The 25,814-nt window shown below is 43.2% G+C and overlaps 1 protein-coding gene, 1 long non-coding RNA gene and 1 pseudogene across 2 annotated transcripts; 2 read left to right on the forward strand and 1 right to left on the reverse strand.

The window, feature by feature from the left end:
- Positions 1-6,347: 6,347 nt before the first annotated feature.
- On the reverse strand, positions 6,348-11,191 carry LOC138438886 (uncharacterized). Its single transcript, XR_011256494.1, has 2 exons — positions 10,224-11,191; positions 6,348-6,698 (listed from the first exon to the last, which is right to left on the reverse strand). It is a non-coding gene; the product is annotated as an uncharacterized lncRNA (long non-coding RNA).
- LOC138438881 (rho-related GTP-binding protein RhoG-like) lies at positions 8,487-9,190 on the forward strand (annotated as a pseudogene).
- On the forward strand, positions 10,484-15,853 carry NDUFS5 (NADH:ubiquinone oxidoreductase subunit S5). Its single transcript, XM_069586871.1, has 3 exons — positions 10,484-10,625; positions 12,573-12,790; positions 15,632-15,853. The coding sequence occupies exons 2-3, from the start codon at positions 12,575-12,577 to the stop codon at positions 15,734-15,736; spliced, it is 321 nt and encodes a 106-aa protein (XP_069442972.1). The 5' UTR covers positions 10,484-10,625; positions 12,573-12,574; the 3' UTR covers positions 15,737-15,853.
- The last annotated feature ends 9,961 nt before the right edge of the window (positions 15,854-25,814 follow it).

The following is a 25,814-nucleotide window of genomic DNA, read 5'->3' on the forward strand; positions in this document are numbered from 1 at the left end:
CCTTGCCTTCTTAATACTGTGATATGTTTATTAATTCAAATAATTTATGTGAGGCTGCTATAACTATTGCTCCATTTCAACATTACATTTAAGATTTAAAGACTTTTTAAAGCCCAGAAGTGATCTTTTAATTATTAAAGAATTATTTTGACTTTATATTTGAAGGGCAGTGTGTTTCATCTCTTTGCCCAGGGTAGTCACTTCTTCCTGGAAGAGAAGAATAGCAGTCAGCGGCTGTAATGAGAGTGGCCTTATGGTGGGATAGTCCCAGCAAAACAAGGGACGGGCGAGTGTGGGGGCATCAGACATCCTGATGGAGGGGCCGGGACTGGGGCATGCCGCTTCACCGAAGCCTGGCTGATGCAGAGCCAGTGTGATGCACCAGCTCCCCGTTGCTGGTGTCAGTCCGTTCCTACTAAATGGCTTCTGGGTGGGAAATAGAGTAGGCCTCTATAAGGAAGAAGATAGGCACCCTCTCACGGCACCCAGTATTAGGCTGTTGTATCATCATGTGATTACCCTTTGGGGCCATGGGGTATAAGACCACACCACCATGACTGGATTTGGGGATCTTCTCAAAAGGGACTAGACATGTTTGTTTAATGTTTTATGCAGAGAAAAGATGGATCCTAGATCAGAAAATGGGGACATGGAAGGTGATCAGACAAGTGAAAGGAATTTTTTCTCTAGAACTTGATTGCTAGGGCTTTGAACTTAGGGGCAGTTTCCAGGTAGGGAAGTGTCTTTGGCTCACGGAAATAGGTTAAGGCCAAGGGAAGAAGTCAAAGACCTGTAAGGATGGGCCAGGACCTGTAGTCTCAGAAGAGCTGTGTATAGTGAACTAGTTTAAAAATTTTTAATTCCATTTATTATCTTTCAGTAAAGTCTTCCTCTTAAGGGGAAGGAAGGGAGTAAGTGTCCAGGCATACCTAGGTCAGAGGAGTACAGGGGAGATTAAAGTTATGAGGCAGTGATAATTGTTAGGAGTTGCCAAGGAAGAATAATATCAGGAGACTTAAGAACTTGGGCCAGCCTTCCCCACATGGTGAGTCTTCTCTGTCCAGCAGGGAGGATTGGTTGGTTCATGTAGTAGTTACAGGAATGGTCTTTGGATGTTTGTAGCCCTAGAGTTTAGTCTGCTCTGCCACTAATTTGCTATGTGAGCCTTGCCAAGCTACTGAACTTGCTGAGCCATAGTTTCCTTGTCTGTAAAAAGGGTTAATTGTATGTACATCATTGGGGTTTGTTTTCAAATGTAAGATTGCATTTTCCATGTAAAGTATTTAGCACAGTTTGGGACATAGAATATACACTTGAAAATGTTACAGCAGGTCTCTTTACAGTGGTCTTCATCAAATCTGAAGACCAAAACCCTTTCTTTCTGCATTGGTGATTCTCAACTTCCAGAATGAATAGCCCCTTGTTAACATCAAGTCTACATTCTCTTAGAATTTGTACTTTCTAAGTGTTTGACTGAAAAATAAAAAATGAATGACAACTGAATTCAGTGATGCCTTTCAGTGAATCTGTATTTTGTTACTCACTTAGCAGGGATCAGCAAACTGTGGCCTATTTTTTGTAACTGAAGTTACATTGGAACACTGCCCTGCCTGTTTGCATCTGTGGCTGCTTTCACATCACACCTCCAGAGCCAGAGACTGTGGCCCACGGGGTGAAAATACTCTTTGGCCCTTTACAGAAAAGTGTGCGGGCTCCTGCACTGTAGCATCAGTAGACATATTAGAAAGTTTACAAAAAAGGCAAATTGGTACATCATGGATGGGAGAGTCACACCTCGGGTCAAGGTATGAAGAAAAATTCCTCTGCTTACCAAGGTGAACTGAGTGCTGTTAAGGAACAGTGACTTCTGTGCTGCCCTGGTGATTCTTTCCTTGAAAAGGCCTTGAGAGTGTGTGTAGTCTTCTATGGTTTCAGTTAACCTGAGCTTTGAATAAGGTTGACACCTCCAGCAAAAAATGATGCAGGTTTACCTAGGAAAAAATCTCCAGGTCTCAAGCCAAACCACACATTAGCTCTTCATTGTAGGGATGGTGTGACACTTTCTCTAAAATTTCAATATCTGTATTCAGAGACCTCATGTTTTTGCTGCTGTGGCTTATAGTGTTCTGTCTCTGTGCCTGGTTATCTGTGAACTGGACAGTATATTTGAAAAATTATTTGTAGGAATAAACAGGAAAAGGATGCTGCATCCACCTGTAGGAAGGCTATCTGGCTGCCTGTTTTTTAGGAATATTACTAAACCTTAATTGAGATTGAAGGCTGGAGGTTCCATGGATCATCCAGGTAACACACAGCCAGGTGTCAGGTCCATGTGAGAAGTGGTTTCCTTTTGTTTCACCCGTATCTTGAAAGCGTAATACTTTGGAATCCATGCTTGAGGTGTCTGTAGTGGCGGATTTGCACTTTAGCTCAGCCTTAGGTTTTGACTTTTGTCTCCTTCAGTCCATGGTGTTCCTAAAAGTGTAATTCGGGCATCCAGGGGCTTTTTCCATGTTAGCAAATACCTTAAGAGACAGAGCAGCTCTGAGTTCTAGGCTGTCTGGGTTCTCTCTTACCTAGATCTTGGCTCAGTGATTTCTTGAAACTAGTTGGTGCTGTTAAGAAAATGATTTTTATATTTCAACTGTTCAGCTGCTCTTGGCAGTAGCCTGATCCACATTTTCTGAGGCATAGTACCCACTATGCCTTCAGGCTAACAGGACAAAAGTAGGGAAAGATGTTTATATTGGCTTTGAATGTTTTTCAGTCATTCAGCAAGCCTTGCATTACTGGTATCTTCTGAGTTATTTATTTGCGGAAGAGATATATGATTTTTTGGGGGGTAGGGGCACACCCAGTGGCTTGCGGAATGTTAGTTCCCTGACTAGGGATTGAACCCAGGCCTGTGGCAGTGAAAGCACGAAGTCTCAATCCCTGGACCACCAGGGAATACCCTGTGAGTTTTAAAAGCCTGACAAGTCATGTTAAATAGCCCTACTCTGTCTTGTATCACATAAATACTTAGATGGGTCTTGATTCCTGAAAAGGAGCTCAGTCTAGCAAAGAAATGTAAGCGGGGAAAGTAAAAGCTGCTGTGCCATGTGAATGGTACAGATAGTGGACCGAGAGAAGAGATGGAAGATGCTTCTAAGTAGCAGTAGTGGTCAGGGAAGGCTTCATTTAGGGTGGTAGTGTTGGAATGAGGTTTCAAAGGGTGAACAGGGTTCAGACAAAAGTAATTAGGACTTGAAATAAGCAAAGGCTGGGTGATGGGAAATTGTGCCAATGTTCAGGCACAACATTCTTGTTTCAACCAGAGTAGAAAACGCATAATAGATCTTGGGAAGAGAGCTCGAAGGTAGGTAGTAGGGGCTAGATAATGAGGGGCTTTGACTACCAGGAGTTTGACCTTTCCTCTGTAGGAATCTGAAGAGTTTGAGGGAAACTAACTGAAGTGTGTACCAGACAGAAGGGCAAATACCAAACTAGAGACAGACCAGTCACACTTCTCTTTGTTGTCCAGTTAGAGATAACAAAGGCCTGAACATTGATGGGGGAGGATGATGAAATGAGGCTCTGGCTTTGCCTGGCTAAGAAGGGCATGGTGCACTTCCCAACAGGCACATTTTTAAAGATCCTTTTTCTTTTGGCTTGTCTTATCTGTGTCTTATTTAATCCAGCCCAGTTCTATAGCTGCTGCTGTTGAATGGTTCTCTTAAATCCACCTGTTATTCTTAAAGGTTCTGGTTATCTCTTGCATGGATTATTAAATTTTCCTCTCAGACTGTCCATCATGGTGCCCCTATTGTTCTGCCTGGAATTAAATCCCTAAATGGCTGCCCCAAGTGGCAGTTGTCTTTGCTCCCTTCTTGAAGGCAGTGTTAATGTAGCCCTTTGATGAATGCTTGTTGAGTACCTCCTGTGTTCTGGGCACTAGGAATATATATATCACTGAGCTGGATAGACCAAGTCCCTGCTCTTAATGGTGCTGACATTGTGAGGCAATACAAACTAGTAAACAGTTTAGTCCAAGATTTAAGTTTGAAGGAAATCAAATGGGAGTGATAGAACTGGATGCCTGAACTGGGTGGCAAAAGAGACCTGAGGAAGTAGTTGTATAATGCATTTATGAGTCTACATGACTCTTCCCCTATACTGAGCTGTTAGTAGCACCTTGAACTATTATCTATTGGCTCTTAAATGATGAGTGACTAATGGATTATGTGGCCACTCCTCCCCTTTGCTAGTAGTCAGTACACTACCTGAAACTCTTCCTTAACTCTCAGATAAGTAACTTTAAGCTTTCTGCAGGTTGTCTCTCTGTAGCAAAGGTAAGAGATGCAGTCCTTACCCTAGAGAGGCTCACAGTCTCTGGGCAGGAAGGTGATGAAACTTGCTTTGATGTATTCTGTGCACCTGGACGGACTTCCTTTGTGGCTCAGATGGTAAAGCATCTGCCTACAATGCAGGAGACCTGGGTTCGATCCCTAGGTCGGGAAGATCCTCTGGAGAAGGAAATGGCAATCCACTCCAGTACTCTCGCCTGGAAAATCCCATGGATGGAGGAGCGTGGTAGGCTGCAGTCCATGGGGTCACTAAGAGTCAGACACGACTGAGCGACTTCACTTTCACTTGTGCACCTGGACAGAAAGCAGTGTTTCCTGTGGAAGGCCACTCTTGACAGCTTCCCTCCAGGTGTTTAGTTACCCTAATCTGTACTCAGGAAGGCTGACTCACTGGTAAAGCTATGGTGAAGGTGAAGTTGCTCAGTCGTGTCCGACTCTGCGACCCCATGGACTGTAACCTACTAGGCTTCTCCGTCCATGGGATTCTCCAGGCAAGAATACTAGAGTGGATTGCCATTTCCTTCTCCAGGGGAGCTTCCTGACCCAGGGATCGAACCCAGATCTCCCGCATTGGAGGCAGACGCTTTAACCTCTGAGCCACCAGGGAAGCCCAATTGGTCTGTAAAACCAGACTCTAGTGTGTTAATTCATGAGGAGAGAGATGTCTGGTGCAGTAGACGGCCCCATTGGCCTTACTGTGTTTTCTGTATACTTTAGCAGCACTCAGGGATCTTAGTTCTCTGACCAGGAGTGAACTGGTTACCCTGCAGTGGAAGGCCGAGTCATAACCACTGGACTGCCGGGGAAGTCCCTTAGTGTGTTTTCATGTAATCATACCACTTGGGAAGCCTAATTAAAGTCAAGAAAAAGCTCCATGTAAAAGAGCAAGGGGACTTTAATTCTAGGGATGGAATGTTGACCAACATCCAATTATGCCTCCCACAAGCCTCCCTCCTGCCCCCCCTTTCCTCCCCACTTCAGTGGTTCCTGGTTTTGTTGCATCTTTTACCTGATACTGTGAAAGTGAAGTCCTTCAGTCGTGTCTTTGCGACCCCATGGACTGCAGCCTACCACACTCCTCCATCCATGGGATTTTCCAGGCAAGAGTACTGGAGTGGGGTGCCATTTCCTTCTCCACCTGTATCTCCCCCCAGATGCCACATCTTTTGCTCTTTAAGAGTCACTCTGCTATTTTGGGCTCTTCCCTGGTGGCTCAGATGGTAAAGTGTCTGCCTACAATGTGGGAGACCTGGGTTCGATTCCTGGGTTGGGAAGATCTCCTGGAGAAGGAAATGGCAACCCGCTTCAGTACGCTTGCCTGGAAAATCCTATGGACAGAGGATCCTGGTAGGCTACCATCCATGGGGTCACAAAGAGTCGGACACGACTGAGTGACTTCACTCACTCACTCTGCTATTTTATTTCAGGCCTTGGGATCCGTTACTTTCACTTTCGGATTGCTTTGCTTATTGCTTTTGTTGAGTCTATCCTATAGCTCCAGGCTTGGGGGTGAGGGTTGGGGGGAAAGCTTTCAAACTTTGTCTTTTCCACTTGTGCTAGGATCCTTAGGCTACCCAGTTTATTCAAATCTGTTGGACAGTGGTATCAGATAAGGCCTTAAGTTCCCAATGTGCTAAACTATAGATGGCATATCTGCAGAAAGGTAGCATTAAATGCTTTTATCAGGTTATGACTGAGGTGTGTAAACAGGAAATCCTACAGATCCAGGATCAAGGACAGAAGTCTCGTGAAATAGATCCAGGGGTCATTAAATCTGTGGCTGTCCACAGCCCCAGCTCACGCAGCAGCGAGGCTAGTTTTCAGGAGAACGGGAACAGGAACGGGTTGGAGGGGGTGGTGGGGCTTCGATTAACACTGAGCCTTCCTCTTGTTCTTTGAAGATGGGAGCAAGACTCTTGGGGAAGCACAGAATGCCTAGACCTGTTCCACCCGGCCTCTGAGCCTCAGGGTTCCCCAATAAACAATGAACAAGGCAACAGCTCAGGCTTGTTTCTCTGTGTATAACATCTTTTGATTTCGTTGTAAAACTACAATTCCAAGAAGCAGAGGCTTGCAGAAAAAGGAAAAAAGAGATAAACGAGAGGAATACAAGAGGTGGTAACGAGCGCCCCCCCCCCCCGCCCCCCATGGCAGAGTTAAATCACTAAAAAGCCCAGGAATCTAAGCTGGCGCCCATGGTCGGCATAGCAACGGCGCAGGCGCAGTTCTGGCGTAGGATTTCTGGGAACTGTAGTTTTCCCATCTTCGGGAGCGCCTTGTCGTGGACATCCTTGCACAGCCGCACCAACACCGGGGCCGAATGGAGGGGCTTGGCGTATCAACAGTTAACATCTATAATAGGAAACAGTATACGTTTAACTGGGCTGGTGGGACCTCAACAAAGCCCTAGTAAATGCTCAGAGTTCAGAAAAATTCCGCAGAAAGCTTCGTGCGATAAACGACGAGAACGGATTAGGCATTTGCCCCAGGGGACACTGGGAAGTCTGTAATGATCCTACAAAATTTGGAAGCATGAGAACAGTTCTGGATGTTTGAGAACACCAGGGTATTGAATACCGGTTGATGAACAATGGGATCTGAGGAGTTACCAATGGAAAGAAATCAGATCATGGTCTTGAATGCCAAACCCCAAAATCTGGACCTTTTCTTGAATAACCTTACACAGAGCCCAAGCAATATGAATGACCCCCTTCCTTTGCATTCTCCATTTATTCATCTTTGTTTTAACCACTTGTCACGGCATTCTGTGCCTTCATCCCAAGAACTCAACAAGGGTCATGGTTGAGATAAGAGCTCAGGAAGTGTTTTCTGAATGATCAGATTTGAATCTTCAGAAAAGCAACAATAATAAGAAGAGAGGGTAAGAAGAGAGTAAGGCTGGATGTGAAAAACCATCAAAGTTCGAAGTAAATTGCTTTCCCAGTCTGTAATTTTCTCTCCATCCAAGATTCGAAATCTGGCAGCTCAAAGGCCATTTCCATGATGGGTTTTGTTTGGTCAGCACTTGAAAAACAAAAAATTAGTTGCCTGGCTTTTTACAACGGAATGTTTCACATTTAAGCAATAACAAAAAATGTCTGGCTTCTCGTGAAAAATTTGAAGAGTTGACAGTTTGGAGCCCTGATTCTTGACAGCAAGAGTGGAGCTGAGGAGCTGCTGCCCCCTTTAGCCGGGACATATGCTCTTCAGGTTGCATATTCCCCACCATCCCTCTCCCCCAAACTGAGGCCAAGGATCAGTTCCCATTTATCATAATGCTTTTGTTTTCATTTCCTTACAGTGAGCTAGCTCTGGCCTTGGAGGCTTTTGAACTGCCATCTTTGTACTAATCTACCCCACCTGGTATCTGAGGAATGATTCAATGAAATTAATATTTTAGAAAGATTAGTGCAAAACAGACTGAAGTGAGGAGCCAGGAGGCAGAAAGGAAGAAATAAATTTGAAAATCTATTGAAGGAATATTCGAAAGCATTTGGCCAGTGATTAAATATTGGATGAAGCAGGAGGAAAAGGCAAAATACAGCTTCAGAGTTTACTACCTGAATGGCTGGAAAGGTGCTATCACCAACATTAAATGGGAGAAGTGAAAGGGGTGGTGGTGATCACTCCCTTGCTACCTCTAGTATTTTGTAGGCAAGGGCCATGAGTTACCACTTCCATCATCCTCCAGTACTGTGCTGGACATGCATTAGGTGCCCAGGAAATTCTAGCTGAACTGAAACTGATCTAAGATGGGGTACATATCTGATGAGGAGGGAAGGAAAGGAGAATTGGAATGCTGGAACAAAACCAGTACATCGTGGGACCTCAGGCATTCTCCTCAGAGTGGATGAAACTAGGGCTTGGTTGATAGTTGATGCATTTTGGAGAAAAACCTATGCAAAAGTCCTGAAGCAGAACAGGAATTTGGCATGCAGAAATGGAAGTGGGGGAGGGAGGAATCAGTATCCTTCCAAGGAAAGAAGAAAAAAAGGGAGAGAGAGACTGGATCACAGGATATTCCTGGAATACACGGAAGAGCAAGCTCTCGGTCGGGGCATTAGGCAGTTTTGGACAATGAGCCTGGGAAGTTTGGAACACTGGACTTCTCTAACAGTTTTGAGAGCTCATCACTTAAAAGAAAAAGAAATCTGCAGTCCAGAGCCACTGCCGCCACCCCCATCTTCCCTGCCTTGGGGAGGGCATAAGGTCACTGATCCAGGAGGACTCAGAAAAGGAAAGAGGCATAGTCTCCACCACAGCACCTGCATCCACCATGCAGAGCATCAGGTGTGTGGTGGTAAGCGAAGGGGCTGTGGTCAAAACACGCTACACAAGCAACGCCTTCCCCAAGGAGTACATCCCCAGTGTTCAACAACTATACGCCCAGAGTGCAGTTGACGGGTGCCCAGTGAACCCGAACCTGTAGGTACAGCAGGCCAGGAGGAGTATGATCACCTCCGCACTCTCCTGCCCTCAGACCAACATGTTTGTCATCTTCTCCATTGTCATCTGCCTTCCTATGAGAATGTGCAGCACAAGTGGCATTCAGAGGTGTGCCACCACTGCCCCGAGGTGCCCATCCTCTTGGTGGGCACCAAGAAGGACCTGACACCCTAAAGGCGCCTGAAGGAGCTGGGCCAGGTGGTGGCCCAGCAGATCCAAGCTGTGCTCGGCCCTGCAGCAGGATGGCGTCAAGGAAGTGTTTACCGAGGCCGTCCGGCAGTGCTCAACACCGTGCCAATCAAGCATGGGCAGTCCTGCATCCTCCTGTGACCTGGCACCCAGCTTGGAGGCTGCCCCTGACCCTCCACCGGTTGCGCCTTTGTGTCTCGGTGCCTCGTCTGCCCCCAGCCGTGCCTTAAGGACTAATTCTGGCACCCCCTTGCTTATGGGGGTCCCCAAATGTCTTTTTCCCCTTAAGGGGGACCCACAGGAAAAGGGGCTTTGGGCCCTGCCCCATTCTGCTTGGAAACACCAAGTATTCTTGAGAGCTCACCCAGGTCAAAGTCGGACCCCTCCTCCAAGAAGCCTCCCCATTTCCCCCTACTCACCAGTTGACCTAGTTTTCCACACAGATATTGCTGCCTGTCCTGGTGCCTTCTCTCCAGAGGGCTCGGCAGAACCTAACCTCTCCCTCACTGCTCTTCAAATTGCTCCGCCCTCAAGATGCTCTCTCTTCCACAGGGAAGAAGCCACTGAATCCTAGTAAGATGAATGTGCCCGAACCTACCCCCATGTCCCTGGGCCTCATGCACCTGCTGACTGACTCGGTTCCACCCACATCGGGCTCCTGGGGCCCCTCTACCCCCATCTGCATCAACAAAACCTTCTGTCTCCAGTGAATCTGGGGCTCCTGCTGTAATCAAGGGGAACCTCTGGAGGTTCGGAAACAGAGGGGCATGGTCTCTGACGACTCTCCAGAATCCGTAAACTTTAAAAACTGAGACACAAAGAACTGCGATTGTCTTAGAGTGCCTTCCACGTGCTAGGAAACGCCTCAGTGGTTCGGTGGTGGTTTACTCGCTAAATCCTGTCCGACTCTTGAGACTCTATGGGCAGTAACTAGCCAGGCTCCTCTGTCCATGGAATTCTTCAGGCAAGAATATTGGAGTGGGTTGCCATAGAGGATCTTCCTGACCCGGGGATCGAACCCTCTTCTCTTACGTCTCTTGCATTGGCAGGCGGGTTCTTTACCACTAAGGCAACCTGGGAAACCCAGTGCTTTAATAGAACTCACTTAATCCCCCAAGCAACTCTATACACTGTATTATTATCTTTTAAGATTATTTTTATCTTAGATGAAACAGAAACATAGTGAGGTTAAGAAATTTTGCCAGGTGACACACAAGTGGCGGAGCAAGAACTGGAACCCACCCTGGGTGTGTTCACACTCCATGAGCTTAGCCGCCACTGGAAGGGGATGAAGAGGGTTTCCTTGGTCAAGTCCCGCACCAATCATAGCTGTGGTGAGAGTCCCAGGCACTGAAGAAGGAAGCAGCAGGAAATCACTAAACCCTGGGGATGCCTCTCACGCGGTTATCTGGGCAAGGTCCGCTCGTCAGCAGTCTCTGGAGGTCAACTCAGACGGCCGCGCAGGCGCAGACAGATGGGCTTGGTCTCTATGGTTCCGGGGCGCGACGGCGGAAGGCAGGTCGGCTCCCGGCGTCGCGCTGCAAGAGTCGCGCAGCGGGCTTCCTTTGCGGCAGGCCTCTTCGTAGCCTGAGGATCGTCTAGGAGAGGCGGCCAGCGAGGAGAAAAGGACACAGCGGCCGGACGGTAGGGGCTGTGTGTGTCCGCTGGGCGATAGCGCCTAAAGCGCGTCCTTCCGAGAGCTCTTTAACAGATTTTCTCTTGGCTTGCTGGGTGGATGACCTTTCTCCTGGCCATATTTTCTGCTTTCCCAGGCTCCTTGGTCCACACAGCCTATGTCACTGAAGCCTATAGAGCGCGCCTCTCTCGGCTCTTTTTCCAGGTTGACTTAACTTTCTGACAGACTCATACTTGGCCTTTTGTTTCTTAACCTGAAGTCCACGTTCCTTTCCCAGCTTGCTGAGTGGCCTTGCGGGATTTAGGCCCTGCCAGCCTCTAAAGCTCTTTGCGTTCTTCCCGACGTGCACTCTGCGCTCCAGCCGCGTCTGGGTGCTCAGTGTACCCCAGACATAACCCAGCACACCGGCTGTAACTCGTGCAGCGTGTGCCCCAATGGAATACTCTGTCAACGACCTGCCCTTGATCCGTATCAAACGCCACCCATCTTAAAAGCATTTCCCCAGTTTCCCGGACAGAATAGGTGCTTCCTCCTTACGTCTTGTGCTCGCCCGTTGATTCCCAGCTCCCTCTGTGTGTCCTATGCTAGTGCTTAGGTTGCAGCTGCTCCCCACCACCCCCATCCCAGTGACTGGAACATTATTACTCAGTAAATGACTGAAAGAAAATTATCAATCTGGGTAGAAATGACTGGGTAGAAAACTTTAAAATTACATTCACCTGTAAGCCTACCACTCATAAACGTAACTGTTGACCTTTTTTTGTGCTTCCTTTCAGTCTTCTTTTGAAGTTTTTTTTTTTTTTACATTACTGTAACCCCCTCCTTTTTTTTCATTAAACATTAAAAGGTATATTTCATGTGTATTATCCTCCCCCCACCATTGTCTTACCAGATGGGTACTGGATTTAATTATTCATTTCTGTTACTTCACTGGTGGCTAAGACAGTAAAGAATCTGCCTGAAATGCAGAAGCCCCGGGTTCGATCCCTAGGTTGGGAAGATCCCCTGGAAGGGCATGGCAACCAACTCTAGGATTCTTGCCTGGAGAATTCCATGGACGGAGGAGCCGGGTGGGCTACAGTCCATGGTGTGGAAAAGAGTGGGGACATGACTGAGAGACAAACACTTTAACTTTCTCTATTGTTGCACTTTTAAGTTGTTTGAATTTCTTTTTTTTTTCCCCCAACAATTATTGAGCTCCTACCTGACTGGTCCCTATCCTCAGAGTTGTTCGAAAAGGAGATGTGCATATGAATAGTACATTACAGGGGCGTGCAAGGTACTATGAAAGGTCTACGAGCTGATGCTGTGCTAACACAGGATGACATTCCCGCTTCAAGATGGCTTCTTAGAAGTGTCATCTAAGTTATTATGGATCGAAAAGTGGAAAGAAATGTTTTTATGCTGTGCTTTTTTATTTCAGTTATTTCTTCAGATCTATCTCAAAGCATTGGGATTACTGAGTCAAAATATTCAATACAGGGACTTCTTTAGTGGTCCAGTAGCTTAGACTCTACACTCCCAATGCAGAGGCCTGGCTTCAATTCCTGGTTAGGAAACTAGAGCCCAGTTCGCCTGCGGCAGCTAAAGATCCTGCATGCTGCAACTAAGACCCTGCACTGCCAAATAAATAACATATATTTTAAAAATTCAATAAAACACACTTTTCAACTTTTGATTAAAATGACCTTATCAATATAGAGGATTTTTAATGCATTGTTTTTTGGTTCTAGTTCCCTTTTCCTGGAGTTTGAGTTTTGTGAAAGCATGAAAATTGCTTATCTACCATGAACTGGAAGAACTTGTGTAATGAAAAAGTTTGGGGAGAAGAAATTGGGAGACTGGTACAAAATATCTTTCTAGAGGGTGGTTTGTCATAATTATCTCATTTTTCTCAGAAATTTCTCTTTTGACTGCAACTTTATGGCATTCCTTTTTTTCCCCTTCCACTTCAGCCATGCCGTTCTTTGATGTGCAGAAAAAGCTGGGTGTTGACTTAGACCACTGGATGACAATCCAGAGTGCTGAGCAGCCTCACAGGATTCCAGCTCGATGCCATGCTTTTGAGAAAGAATGGATAGAGTGTGCACATGGAATCGGTAGTATCCGAGCGGAGAAGGAGTGCAAAATAGAATTTGAGGATTTCAGAGAATGTCTGCTTCGACAGAAAACGGTGAGGAAGTGATGAAGATGGGAATGGAATTACTTCCTTGTTTCTCTAGAGCTACTTTTAAATACTTCTAACTGATCACTGGGCATTGTCTTGCCCCATGTGAATTGGCAAAACTTTTGTGTGAAATACCTTCTCTACTTAGGTACCATGTCAAGGAAGTTAACTGTGTTAACCTGTTCAGTGTTCTTCCTCATATTCTCACATATTGGGTTGGCCAAAAAGTTCATTAGGGTTTTCCCATCAAACTTTTTGGCGAACCCAATATTTTCCTTAGCATTGTACCCTGCTGCAGCCATCAGGTTAGAAATTGCATGTGTAGATTTCCATTTTTGCGTAGGCTGGAAAGTAAAGAGTATCAGCTAGTCTTGGGTGTTTGTCCTTGAAAATGTTTGGGCAAATATATTTCTAATTCATTGAACCCTCACTGGGGAAGAGATTAAAATCCTGTAGCTCTATTACACTGAACCTAATAAAACAACCTCTAGATTTCTACTCTGCAGAAGATGGAGGTGTTAATGACATTGTTTTAGGTGATCCTGACCGAAAATACAGGGGAAAAAGTGTTAGTAGCATAGTGTTTACCTCCTCAAGAGTTGAATGAATTGCATAACATATAGGGTCCTGTTCCCCTTTAGAGAAGAAATCTTTAGCTATGGGCTGTCATTTTGCCTATTTCTGTGCTCCACATATAACATAGAATTATGTTTATTACTGTCAACTCCTTGGGATTCAGAAATACAATTTAGATTTTCAGTTAAATGTATCTCTAAAGTTATCTGTATCCATTTTAATATAGCTTGTCTTTTATAATCTGCTATTGGCATTTGGGTGAAGTAAAGCCAAATTTGGAAGGAATAAATGGTTGTCAGGTAATAATTTTGTCATGTTCTCTGGAAGAATATTTATCATCGAGTGATACTGTAGTAGACAAGGAGTGGGTGGTGGCTGGCCACCAACCAGCTAGTTAGTTCGCAGCATGTCATAACTTCTCTTCTTCTCTCCCCACTTCTCTCTCCACTTATTCCTTGCTCAGATTAACACTTGATTTATTATGGAAAATTTATACCAAGAAGAGACAGTGTGATGAGGTGGAAAGAATATTAGATTGGGAGTTGGGAGAGCTGGATTTTGATGCTGGTTTTACCACCACTATTTTTGTGACTTCAAGAAAGTCTTTCCCATCCAATCTTGGTTTCCTTATTTGGAAATATAGTGTTGCTCTAAGGTCACTTCCTCATCCTGTGAATTTCTGAAGAGATGTTACCATTTTAGAGGTCATCTAAGTGAAGATGTTAGTGAATCAAAGAATTAGAATCAAACACTTCTCTAAGTTCTTAGAATGTAATAGTACATATATTTCTTGCAATAATCTCAAATGAGATGCTGTAGAATTATTTTCCCCACTGTATGATTAAAACATTGAAGCAAGGAAATATTAAGTCCATTACCTAAGGTCACATAGCCCAGGAAGAGGTGGAAATAGCATTGGAACCTGGCAGTGCTGATTCTAGACCCTGTGCTTATATTCAGAACACCAAGTCATGATTGGTTCTAGCTGGGAGAGACATTTGACATAACGGCTGTATGATACCTCAACCATAACTAGTTTTATGTTGGGAAATTCTTTACTAGAGAAATGTTAAGAATACAGTTTTTAAAATGGTTAATGTTTAGTATTGGGAATACCTAAAGTTTTTTTCTACTGAAGTTACGTCCTCATTCTTTAAAGTTAATGGGATGTTTAATTGAATGTACTGCCCCTTCATGCCTTTGTGAAAACCTAGTCATTCACTCAAAAAGTATTTTTTGGATCACCTATTATGTCAGGAACTATTCCAGGTACTGGGAGTATAGCAGTAAGCAAAACAGCAAAAAGTCCCTGCCCTAATGGAACTCATTCATGGGGCAAGGGTTGGGGGTGGGATACAGAAAATCTACGAACAAGGTAAGAAATAGCGTGTCAGGTGTTGGCAAGTGCAGTGGGGAAAATAAACAGAAGGATAGGAAGCACTGGTATGGTTGCTCTGTGCTTCAGCGGAGTGCTCCTAAAAGAGCTCAAGGATAGAAAACATTTGAGCAGAGACTTGGAGATTGTGAAACACGTACACTTGAGGGAGGAGGCAGCGAATGGAAGGGTCTCTGAGTTGGAGCAGAGAGAGCTGGAGGAAGGTAGAAAGACATAAGAGAAGGGTCTTATAAGTCCTTCTAGGGAAGGATTCAGCTTTTCCTCTCAGTAAGATGAAAGCCATTGGGTTTTGAGCCAAGGAATAGTGCATTCAGGATTGGTAAGTCTGTTTTCCATGTCCCAGAATCCATTAATTGCGGCTCTCACACAGTCTTGGATAGCTTGATTTTCATCCGTAGGGCACGTCCTGCTGAGGGGAAAAGGCAGAACTCAAGGCCCTGCCTCTCTGAGCGACTACTGGCTGGGCACATAGCAGGTCTTTCAATGCGGCCCACAGACCTCATTGGTCTGTTTCTGCTTCATTCATACCTAGTGAGCAGTCACCAGCATATGTGTGAGGTGATGTCAGCTTTTCATATTTTAAAAGATTTTAGCATGCACAAGTATACCTCTTAAAGCTTCTGTATCTCTATTATTTTTGTAAATGCTTATATTCCTCTATATAATAGAAACATACTAGTTACCCGTTTTCAAGGAGGTATTACTATATATACAGCAGAAATTGATTCTTTAAAGATGAGATTTAGCTCAGAGGCCCTCCAGGATGAAAAGCTTCCATAGTTTAAAAAGGAAACCAGTTTTGTATTCAGCTTCTTCAGTGCTCACTTTCTGGTGCGTATCTCCCTCCGAGTTTAAATATTTTCCTCCTTTGACAGATGAAACGTCTGAATGCCATCAAGAGACAGCGGGATAAGCTAATCAAGGAAGGGAAGTACACACCTCCACCTCACCACTCGGGCCAGGAGGATCTTCGGCCCTGAGTGGAGCAGCTGCCAGTGGCTGGAGACTGATTCTCACGTTCTCTCTTCTCCACTGGAAACTATGTACTAAAAACCCCTTTGTGAGAGAGTCTAAAAATAAAGGATTGCTCCATCCTATTTGTTCTATTTTCTTTTGGATCATACTTTTCAATAATGAGGTTGCAACCTATTTTTTAAGTTTGGTAAAATGCCTTTACCTTAAAAATTAGCATCAAGGGAATACCAGTGATATGTTAGTACTTCTGATTGAAATGCTTAGAAACATGTTTTTAAAAGAGAAAATTCAGATGTAGAAGGGAAGGTATGATCCCTAGAAAATTAAATGTTGAGAATATAATGACAACCTCAGATATCTTGAGAATTTCTTGAACTATTTTTTGTCTTAAAATGCATATAACATAAAACATACCATCTCAATCTTTTTTTTCTTTGACCTTGTGGCTTGCAGGATCTTAGTTCCCCGACTAGGGATCAAACCTGCATCCTCGGCAGCTAAAGCAGAGTCCTAACCACTGGACCAGGAAACCAAGAAATTCCTCATCTTAACTATTTTTCAGTGTACAGTTCAGTGGTATAAAGTACGTTTACATTGTTGTACGACCATCCATCTCCAGAAGTCTTTTCATCTTGGAAAACTGAAACTATACCCATGAAACCATAACTTCCCACTCCCTCGTCCCCCTAGCGCCCGCTTTCTAGGTCTGTGATGCTGACTGCTCTCAGTACCTCATTATAAGTGGAATCATACAGTATTTGTCTTTTTGTGTGAGGATTATGTCACTTAGCAGACACAGCGTATATCAGGACTTCTTTGAGGCTGAGTACTTTCCCGTTGTGTGCATGTAGCACATCTTGTTTATCCATTCATCTGTCAAGAGACTCTTGGGTTGCTTCCGTGTTTAGCTGTTGTGAATAATGCTGCTATCAATATGGCTATACAGATGCCTCCTTGAGACCCTGCTTTCAATTACACTCCCACCAATAGTGCAGAAGACTTCTAATTTCTCCATGTCTTCACCAACATTTGATGTTTTCTGGAGTTTTTTGATAGCCACCAGATAGAAGTGAAGTATCTCACTGTACTTTTTATTTGCATTTCCATAATTATTAGTGGTGTTGCATCTTTTCATGTGCTTACTGGCCATTTGTGTATCTTGACTATTATATGGATATATGTCTGTTAAGTCTTTTGTTCATTCTTAATTGAGGTGTTTTCTTGTGACAGAGTTTTAGGAGTTTTCTATATATTTGGGATGCTGATTCAGATATGTAATTTGCAAATGTTCTCTCCCATCCTGTAATTGCCTTTTTACTCTGTTGATAGTATCTTTTGATGCACAAATGTAAAGTTCCTCCAGGGGATTTCCCTGGTGATCCAGTGGCTAAGCCGCCGAACTCCCAATGCAGGGGACCGAGTTTGATCCCCAGTCAGGGAACTAGATCCCACATGCCACAACTAAAGATCCTGCATGCCACAGTGAAGATCGACGATCCCACTTGCTGTAACTAAAGTCTGGCACAGCCAAATAAATACTAGAGATTCTATGAATTTTAGGATGAGCTTTTCTGTTTCTGCAGAAAAACTGAGATTTTGATAGAGATAGCATTAAATCTGTAAATGGCTTAGGGTAGTATTGCTGTCTTAATAAGTCTAACAGTCCCTGAATATGAGATTTCTTTCCACTTATTAATGTCTTTAATATTCTTTCAGATATATGTTATAGTTTTCATGGTATAAGTCTTCCATCTCCTTGGTTAAGTTAATTCCTAAGTATTTTTTAGATGCTCTTTAAAAACATGTTTATTTTAAACTGGAATATAGTTGATTTACAATGTTATATTTGTTTCGGGTGCACATGAAGTGATTCAGTTATACATATATTATTTTTCAGATTCTTTCCCATATGTTATTACAGAGTATTGGGCAGAGCTCCCTGTGCCATGCAGTGGGTCCTTGTTGATTATCTATTAGATGCTATTTTAAATGGAATTGTTTTTGTAATTTTCTTTTCAGATTGTTCATTGTTAGTCTTAGAGCATTTTAAGCCATAAATGTCAACTGTAAGGCTTGAATATAACAAACTGAAGCAGTGAGCAGTGCTCAGTTGTGTCCAGCTCTTCTCAACCCCATGGACTATAGCCTCCCAGGCTCCTCTGTCCATGGAATTCTCCAGGCAAGAACACTGGAGTGGGTTGCCATTTCCTTCCCCCAGGGCTCCAACCCGAATCTGCATCTCCTGCACTGGCAGGCGGATTCTTTACCACTGTGCAATTCTCAAAAGGGAAAGCACATTGTGTCCTAGTCTCAGAATTGGAAATAGGGGATTTGGCATTCAAGCAGGGTCCTGCTTATTCCTTGTGTGAGCCAAGCACGTTTTCTTAAACTAATCATTAATCCATCACAATGGAGAAGCAAACTGGAGGCCTTCCAGCAAGATCCTGTGCTGTGGCCCTGGGTTAGGGTGTTTTATTTTCTCTAAATACACAAACTTCTCTGAATTCTTAAAGTCCCAAATGGTTTTAAGTGCATACATATTTATGGGAAAGCAGAGGCCAATTGGAAAAATCAGAGAGGATAGCAGAATACTAATCAAGGCTTAGTGTAGGTACATGCTCTTTCATTCAAAGATATCTTTTATTCCTGAGCTCTGGGTTGTGTCGACAGAATGAAGGGAAAGCAAATCCCACAAGATTATATTTACCTAAAGGTAAAAAATGTGTGATAGAGAACACTTAGTTGTATTTGTTGGGAAGAATTGCCTTGATGTCTTTACAGGATATCAGAAAGCTTCCTTTACATCAGATACCCATTAACAGCTCTGGGACCAGCAACCCTGCTTCTTTGTCTTTGTGTATTTAGCAAACTTTGTTTCTTAATCGGTATTTTGAGAAAGTAGGACAGCAATGTTATGAGTCGGTGAAAGCAAGGAGCCAGCTCCAAGACCCTTGTCCTTTAAGCATTCTAATAAGAACAAGCAGAGCTATCTTTTTGAACAACTAGGCTGGTAAGAATAGGACTGAGAAGGTTAGCGGACAGAATGGCTGTGAAGTTCTTTGCTTTTGATGATGAAACATGAAGTTACTTGCTGCCCTTGCCACCTCCCTTCATCTGGCAAATGGGACTCATAACTTATTTGGTCTGTGCTTTTTAACCCTGACTGCCACAAAGGAAACCACTGAATATTTTGGCAACTGCATTTCAATTTTTCATTTAATTTTTTTGAATAGGTAACTTATGTGGCTTAAAATTCAAACTGGATATACAATGAAAAATCTTTCCCAAGCATCCTGTTCCCCTCCCTAGAGGCCACCAATGTTTTCGGACATTCTAGAGATTCTGTCTACACATATATACACACATTTTCTTTACCCTTTTTGAAACAAATGGTAGCAAATTGTTCCCATAGTTTATGCGTTTCACTTTTTGTCCTTACTGTATTCTCAAAAATGGTCTATATTAGGCACATGACCCAGTTGAAGCCAACGAATGACTCTTGCTTGGAATCCTAGAAAAGAGGAGTTATATTTCCTCTGGGTTTAATGCTGAGGAGATTTAGTTTTTATGCTGACAGACATAAATAACGTAGTCGTGCATGTTCTCGGGGTGATTACATTTTGGGACTCTGTCGGAGTTGACTCTAGAGATGAATCCCTTAAGAATCTGCCTGCTAATGCAGGGGACACAGATTCAACCCCTGGTCCAGGAACTGAGATCCCACACTCCGTGGGGCAACTAGGCTTCTGTGCCGCATCTACTGAGCCTGCACTCTAGAGCCCACGAGCTGAAACTCCTGAGCCCAAGTGCCCTAGAGCCAGTGCTCCACAAGAGAAGCCGCCGCAATGAGAAGCCCAGGCACTGCAAGTAGAGAGTAGCCCCCACTTGCTGCAACGAGAGAAAGCCCTCTCACAACAATGAAGACCCAGTGCAGCCATACATAAATGAAAGTTTATAAAAAGATGAATCACAAACATATAGAAGTGCAACCAACATATTTACAGCTCAAATTCTAGCAAGATCAAAAAGTAGCACCTGGGAAGGTTGGCATTTGGATTAACCACAGGTGAAATCAATCTAATTAAGTGACGTCACTCCCAAAAAAGTGACAACTTATCTTCAACCCTACTCTAGGGGGAATCTGAATGATCATTTCCTCTAACGGTTAGAGGAAAGGGTTTTACTTTGGGGGAAACAAGTAGTATACTATATTAGGGGCTTCTCTGCTGACTCAGATGGTAAAGAATCTGCCTGAAATGCAAGAGACCCGGATTCAGTCCCTTGGTCAGGAAGATCCCCTGGAGAAGGGAATGGCGACCCACTCCAGTATTCTTGCCTGGAGAATCCCATGAACAGAGGAGCCTGGTGGGCTACAGTCCACGAGCTGGCAAAGAGTCAGACATGACTGAGCATCTAACACACACACACATTGCATTAGCTTCTGTCCTTTTATAAACAGTACCTGGAATACACTATGAAATCATGAGACATGCAGAAAAGCAAGAAAACTTGAAATTTATGAAAATTTAAGAAAACTTGACCTATAAAGAGAAAAAGTTAACCAAGCTATTGTGAACATAAACAAATGAAAATTCTAGAACTGGAAAATACAATGTCTGAAATCAACTCATTGAATGGGCTTAATGGTAGACTGGATACTGTAAAAGAAAGAATCAGTTAATGTGAAGACAGATCAATAAAAATGATCAAAATTAAAGTAGAGAAGACTGTAGGGAAAAAATATCAGTAATCTATGGACTAATATAAGGCAGTCTATGTATAATTGGGCTTCCCTGGTGGCTCAGCTGGTAAAGAATCCACCTGCAATGTGGGAGACCTGGGTTCAATCCCTGGGTTGGGAAGATCCCATGGAGGAGGGAACAGCTACCCATTCCAGTGTGCTGGCCTGGATAATTCCATGCACCGTATAGTCCACAGTGTCACAAAGAGTCGGACACGACTGAGAGACTTTCACTTTCACTTCACATATAATTAGAGTCTCAAAAGGAGAGGAGAGAGAGAATATGGCATATAACATATTTGAAAACAATCTGAAAATGCAGTTAAGAAAACAATTCCATTTATAATAGCATCAAAAAGAATTTTAAAAATTTAACAAAGAAGGGTAAAACATAAAGTACAAAATATTAGCAAAGGAAATTAAAGAAGACCTTTAAAATGTAAAGTCATCCATGTTCATGATCAGAAGACAAGATTCTTACGATGGCAATACTTCTCAAATTGTTCTACGTATTCAGCATATTCCCTATCAGACTCTCAGCTAGCTTCTTTGTCAAAATCAGCAGTTCAGTTCAGTTCCTCAGTCGTGTCCAACTGTCTGCGACCCCATGGACTGCAGCATGCCAGGCTTCCCTGTCCATCACCAACTCCTGGAGCCTACACAAACTCATGTCCATCATCCCCATCAGTGATGCCATCCAACCATCTCATCCTCTGTCGTCCCCTTCTCCTCTTGCCTTCAATCTTTCCCAGCATCAGAGTCTTTCCGAATGAGTTGGTTCTTCACATCAGATGGCCAAAGTATTGGAGTTTCAGCCCCCCAAAATCAACAGATTAATCTTAAAATTCACATAGAATTATAAGAGGCCCAGAATAGCCAAAAGAATCTTGAAGAACAATGTTGAAGGACTCTCACCTTCCCAATTTCAAAACTTAATACAAAGCACACTAATCAAGATAGTGTAGTATTAGTGTAAGGATAAATAATTAGATCAATGGAATAAACTGAGTCCAGAAATTAACCCACATATCTACAGTCGATTGATTTTTGACAAGTGTGCCAAGACCATTTAATGGGGAAAGAATAATCTTTTTTAAAAATGGTGCTGCGATAGCTGGATAATCCTCTTGTAAAAGAATGAAGTTTGGACTTCCCTGGTGGTCCAGTGGGTAGGGATCTGCCTGCCAGATGGGTACATGGGTTCAGTCCCTGGTTTGAGAAGATTCTGAATGCCACTGGGCAACCAAGTCCATGTGCCGCAACTACTGAAGCCCATACAGCCTGTGTACCGCAACAAGAAAAGCAACCGCAATAAGTCTGTGGACTGCAACTAAAGTAGCTGTGCTTGCTGCAACTAGAGAAAACACACAGCAACAAAGACACGGTGTTGCCAAAAATTAATTAAATTTAAAAAATAAAAAATATGTATATATTTTTTAAATGAAATTCGATCCCTAGTTACCATATAAAAATCAAAGTGTCTTTTCACAGACCCATTCTAGCATTGGATAAAATCAAGTTTCCACAAATTCAAGGAAATCAACCAGTAATAATAACTGCCTGAAAGAACAAAAATCAACTTAGAAAATAACAGCAAAAGTCAGAGTCTATAACTTATTTTATTCCCAGTGTTCAATATACAGTAGACATGTTTACTGTAAACAGGAAACATGACCCATAATAAAGGAAAACAGCAGTCAACAGAAACAGACCCCCAGGAGACTCAGAAGTCCAATTAGCAGGCAAGGACTTAAAAGCATCTATTAAAAATATGTTCAAGGAATTAAAAGAAAAAATGATCATAGTGCATGAACACATGGGAAATCTTAGAAGAGAAATAAAAACCCAGGAAAAGAACCAAAGAAAATTTTAGAATGCAAAACTGCAGTATCTGAAATTTCAAATTCACTGAGTGGGCATAACAACAAATTGAAGACAATATATGAATAAATGTAAAGGTAGCTTTTTTCTTCTTTAACATCTCTGAAAACTACGAAATAGTGATGAGAAAAATTAAAGGAGACTGTGGTAGGCTGCTTCTACAGTGACTCCCAGTGATCCCCATACCCTTACACGATGCCCTAAGTAATCACCTTTGGTTGTGTGTGACCTGATTTAGTGACTTGCTCCTAACAGATAGAATAGGGCAGAAGTGATGGGGTGTCACTTCAAAGATTAATTTACAAAATACTGTTAACTTCCATTTTGCTGATTCTTTCTCTCCCCCAGTCTCACTCACTCTTCTCACTTGCTCACTCTGAAGAAGAAAGCTGCCATGTTTTAACCTGCCTAGGACTTTGACACCACCACCCAGCAGTAAGAAGATGTCACTCATCCATCCAGAAGAGGTTTTGCAAGAGAAAAAATTGATGAAAGGGATTTTTAAACCTGTGTATGAAGTCCAAAGCAAACCCCTGAGTGATCCACATGTCAGACTGAATAGAATCAATATGGCAAATATTTGAGAACTGAATTATAATGTGCCGTATTATGTAGGTTTTCAGCTTGGTCTCAGGTAGCACACAAATGAAGCAGACCAGAATAGCACCCAAGCACTCTGAAAATTAAATCATCTTTGGAATGACAGCCCATGAAATTAAGCCAGAACCTGCATGGTAAACTCAATAGGGTGACTGCCAGCTAAAACAGAAGATTTAAATAGGATCAGAGTTTTCTAACATAATATGCAAAGTGCCTAACTTTCAATAGAAAATCACTCATTATGCCAAAAACTAGGAACCTGAATGAGAAAACATAATCAATAGATGCCAGCACTAAGACTTTAGATGTTGAACTTATCTAACAAAGATTTTAAAGCAATCATCATAAAAATGCTTCAACAAGCAACTACAAACCCTCTTGAAACATAATAAAAATCTCCGCAACTAGAGAAATATATAAAAGAACCGATCTGAAATTATTGAACTAAAAAATATAGCAACCAAAACAAAAATTCACTGGATGGGCTAAGCAGTGGAATGAAAATACAGAAGAAAAAATTGGTGAACTTGAAGACAGACAAATAGCACAGTTCTAGAAAAAAATATAATAGAATGTATTTATGATCTGGAGTTGGCAAAGATATCTTACAAAGAACATAGAAGTTACTAACCATTATTTTTAAATTGATATATTGGATTTCATCAAAATGAAGACATTATTCATCAAAAGACACTATTAAAAAATGAATAGGTAAGCCAAGATTGGGAGAAATCTTCAAAATACATATCTTATATCCAGAGTATGTATGTGTGTGTGTATATATATATATATGTAGTGGCAGGGGATGTATATACACACATGTGCATATATTATATTTCTGCAAATCTATAATTAAAAGGCTAACAACCTCAGGGTTTGTTTGCTTGCTTTTTTAATAGCAGAAGATTTGACTAAATACTTCTACAAAGGAAGATATATGAATGGTCAATGAGAATATAAAAGTACTCAGTCCTCACTAGTAACCAGGAAACTGCAAATTGAAACTATAGTGAAAGGGACTTCCTTGGTGGTCTAGTGGTTAGGACTCCGAGATTCCACCACAGGGGCACAACTTCAATCCCTGGTGGGAGAACTAAGGTCCTACAAGTTGTGCAGCCAGAAAAAAGAAATAAATGGTTTATTGGTCAGCATTCTGAGCAATAACAACAAATACTCAAGAATCATGGGGCCCAAATGCAGAATATCCAATAGATGAGATGAATCAGGAGTTTACTGATGGCAGTGTAGGAGTAAAGGGATGATGTGGTCAGAGTTTTGGAAAATTGATCAGGTGGTCTCTGAGAAGGATGGGTGGAAAGGACAAGAAAGCTTTTTTAACTTTTTATCACATATTGGAATATAGTCAATTAACAACGTTGTGGAAAAAAAACAACAGCAATGTTGTGATAATTTCAAGTGAAAGTGAAAGTTGCTCAGTCATTTCTGACTCTTTGAGACCCCATGGCTATACAGTCCGTGGAATTCTCTAGGCCAGAATACTGGAATGGGTAGACTTTCCCTTCTCCAGGGGATTTTCCCGACCCAGGGATCGAACCCAGGTCTCCTGCATTGCAGGTGGATTCTTCACCAGCTGAGCCACAAGGAAAGCCCAAGAATACTGGAGTGGGTAGCAGCAAAGGCCTCAGCCATACATAGATCTATGTTTTTTAACAGGAAGCACATATTGGCCCCACAATCTGTTGCTTGGAGGAAGCAGGGAGACAAGTTGAGGCCGATGCAGGGACACAGACTTGGCCTGGAAGAGTGATAGTGAAAATGCTTCACTATCAGAGGCGTCAGATAGAGGAGGGGGTAGAAAAGAGTCACCTTGAAGGTAAAATCCCTGTCATCCTAAGGGAGGGCAGCCCTGGGGTCCCCACCAGGAGTCAGTTGAAATGGTGTCCTCTCCTTCACCCCACTACCCAACCTAGGCGCCTGGAGGACTCAATTCCAGTGACCACTCAAATTCCTGTAACTGGCACTTGTCACTTGTGGATCAGAGAGATTTGCAAAGAAACAATCCAGGCTGGGTTATTTATTATTAATCTACATATCATTTGAAGACACTTATCTGCCAGAAGATAAAAACCTGAGCAACCCTGGACTTCTGTGGCTCTCACTGCCTGGCAGTTCTCCCAGCCACGAAAGAGACAAGGAGAACTCAAAGTTCCCACAGAATCCCAAATGAAGCCTCAAGTTTGGTGGACATGTTATTTGCATCATAATATCAGGTATCCTCAAACCCACTCTTGATGAGTTACATCTGGAGTGGGGTTTGCGGCATGTAGTGTCTACCAGGATTGGGTATCTAGCCCAGGACGAGTTCCAAAAGGAAGGCCTGAGCAAAGTGTCCTGCCAGCCCAAATGGTGGAGAGTCTGGTGATAACCACCCCAGGAGGGACAGCTCCATAGCACCGGGCTCTGTTCTCCTGCTCCCGCCAGAACGAAGGATACCAGCCACTATGCTGCCCTGTGTTCTTCAGAGTAAGTCCTAGTTGGGGTTCTGAAGGACTGATGAGGCTAAACCTGAAAACCGAATCTGTGGTACAGGCTATGAACTGTCCTCGGAGGGTCCCAACAGGAAACACACGGCACAACCAATTCAGGAAGATTTGAAGACGGTTTAATCAGCTTTCTGCTTACAGTGGTGCGGGCAGGATATAGAGAAGCCACAAAGGAGAATGTAACACTTTAGGGTGTGAGGAGGCACAGAAGGGAGCTGCTCCTGGAAGCCAGAGACACACGGAGCTGGGCAGAGCGGACCTGGGAGGAACTGCCAGCCTGCAGCAGCCCCGCAGTGGGGGAGGAGGCTGGGGAAGAAGTGCCCTGGTTTCACACTCCTCTCTCCCCGTCTCCTACCC

This window comes from Ovis canadensis, chromosome 1 (genome assembly GCF_042477335.2).
Source record: "Ovis canadensis isolate MfBH-ARS-UI-01 breed Bighorn chromosome 1, ARS-UI_OviCan_v2, whole genome shotgun sequence".
Lineage (NCBI taxonomy): Eukaryota > Metazoa > Chordata > Mammalia > Artiodactyla > Bovidae > Ovis > Ovis canadensis.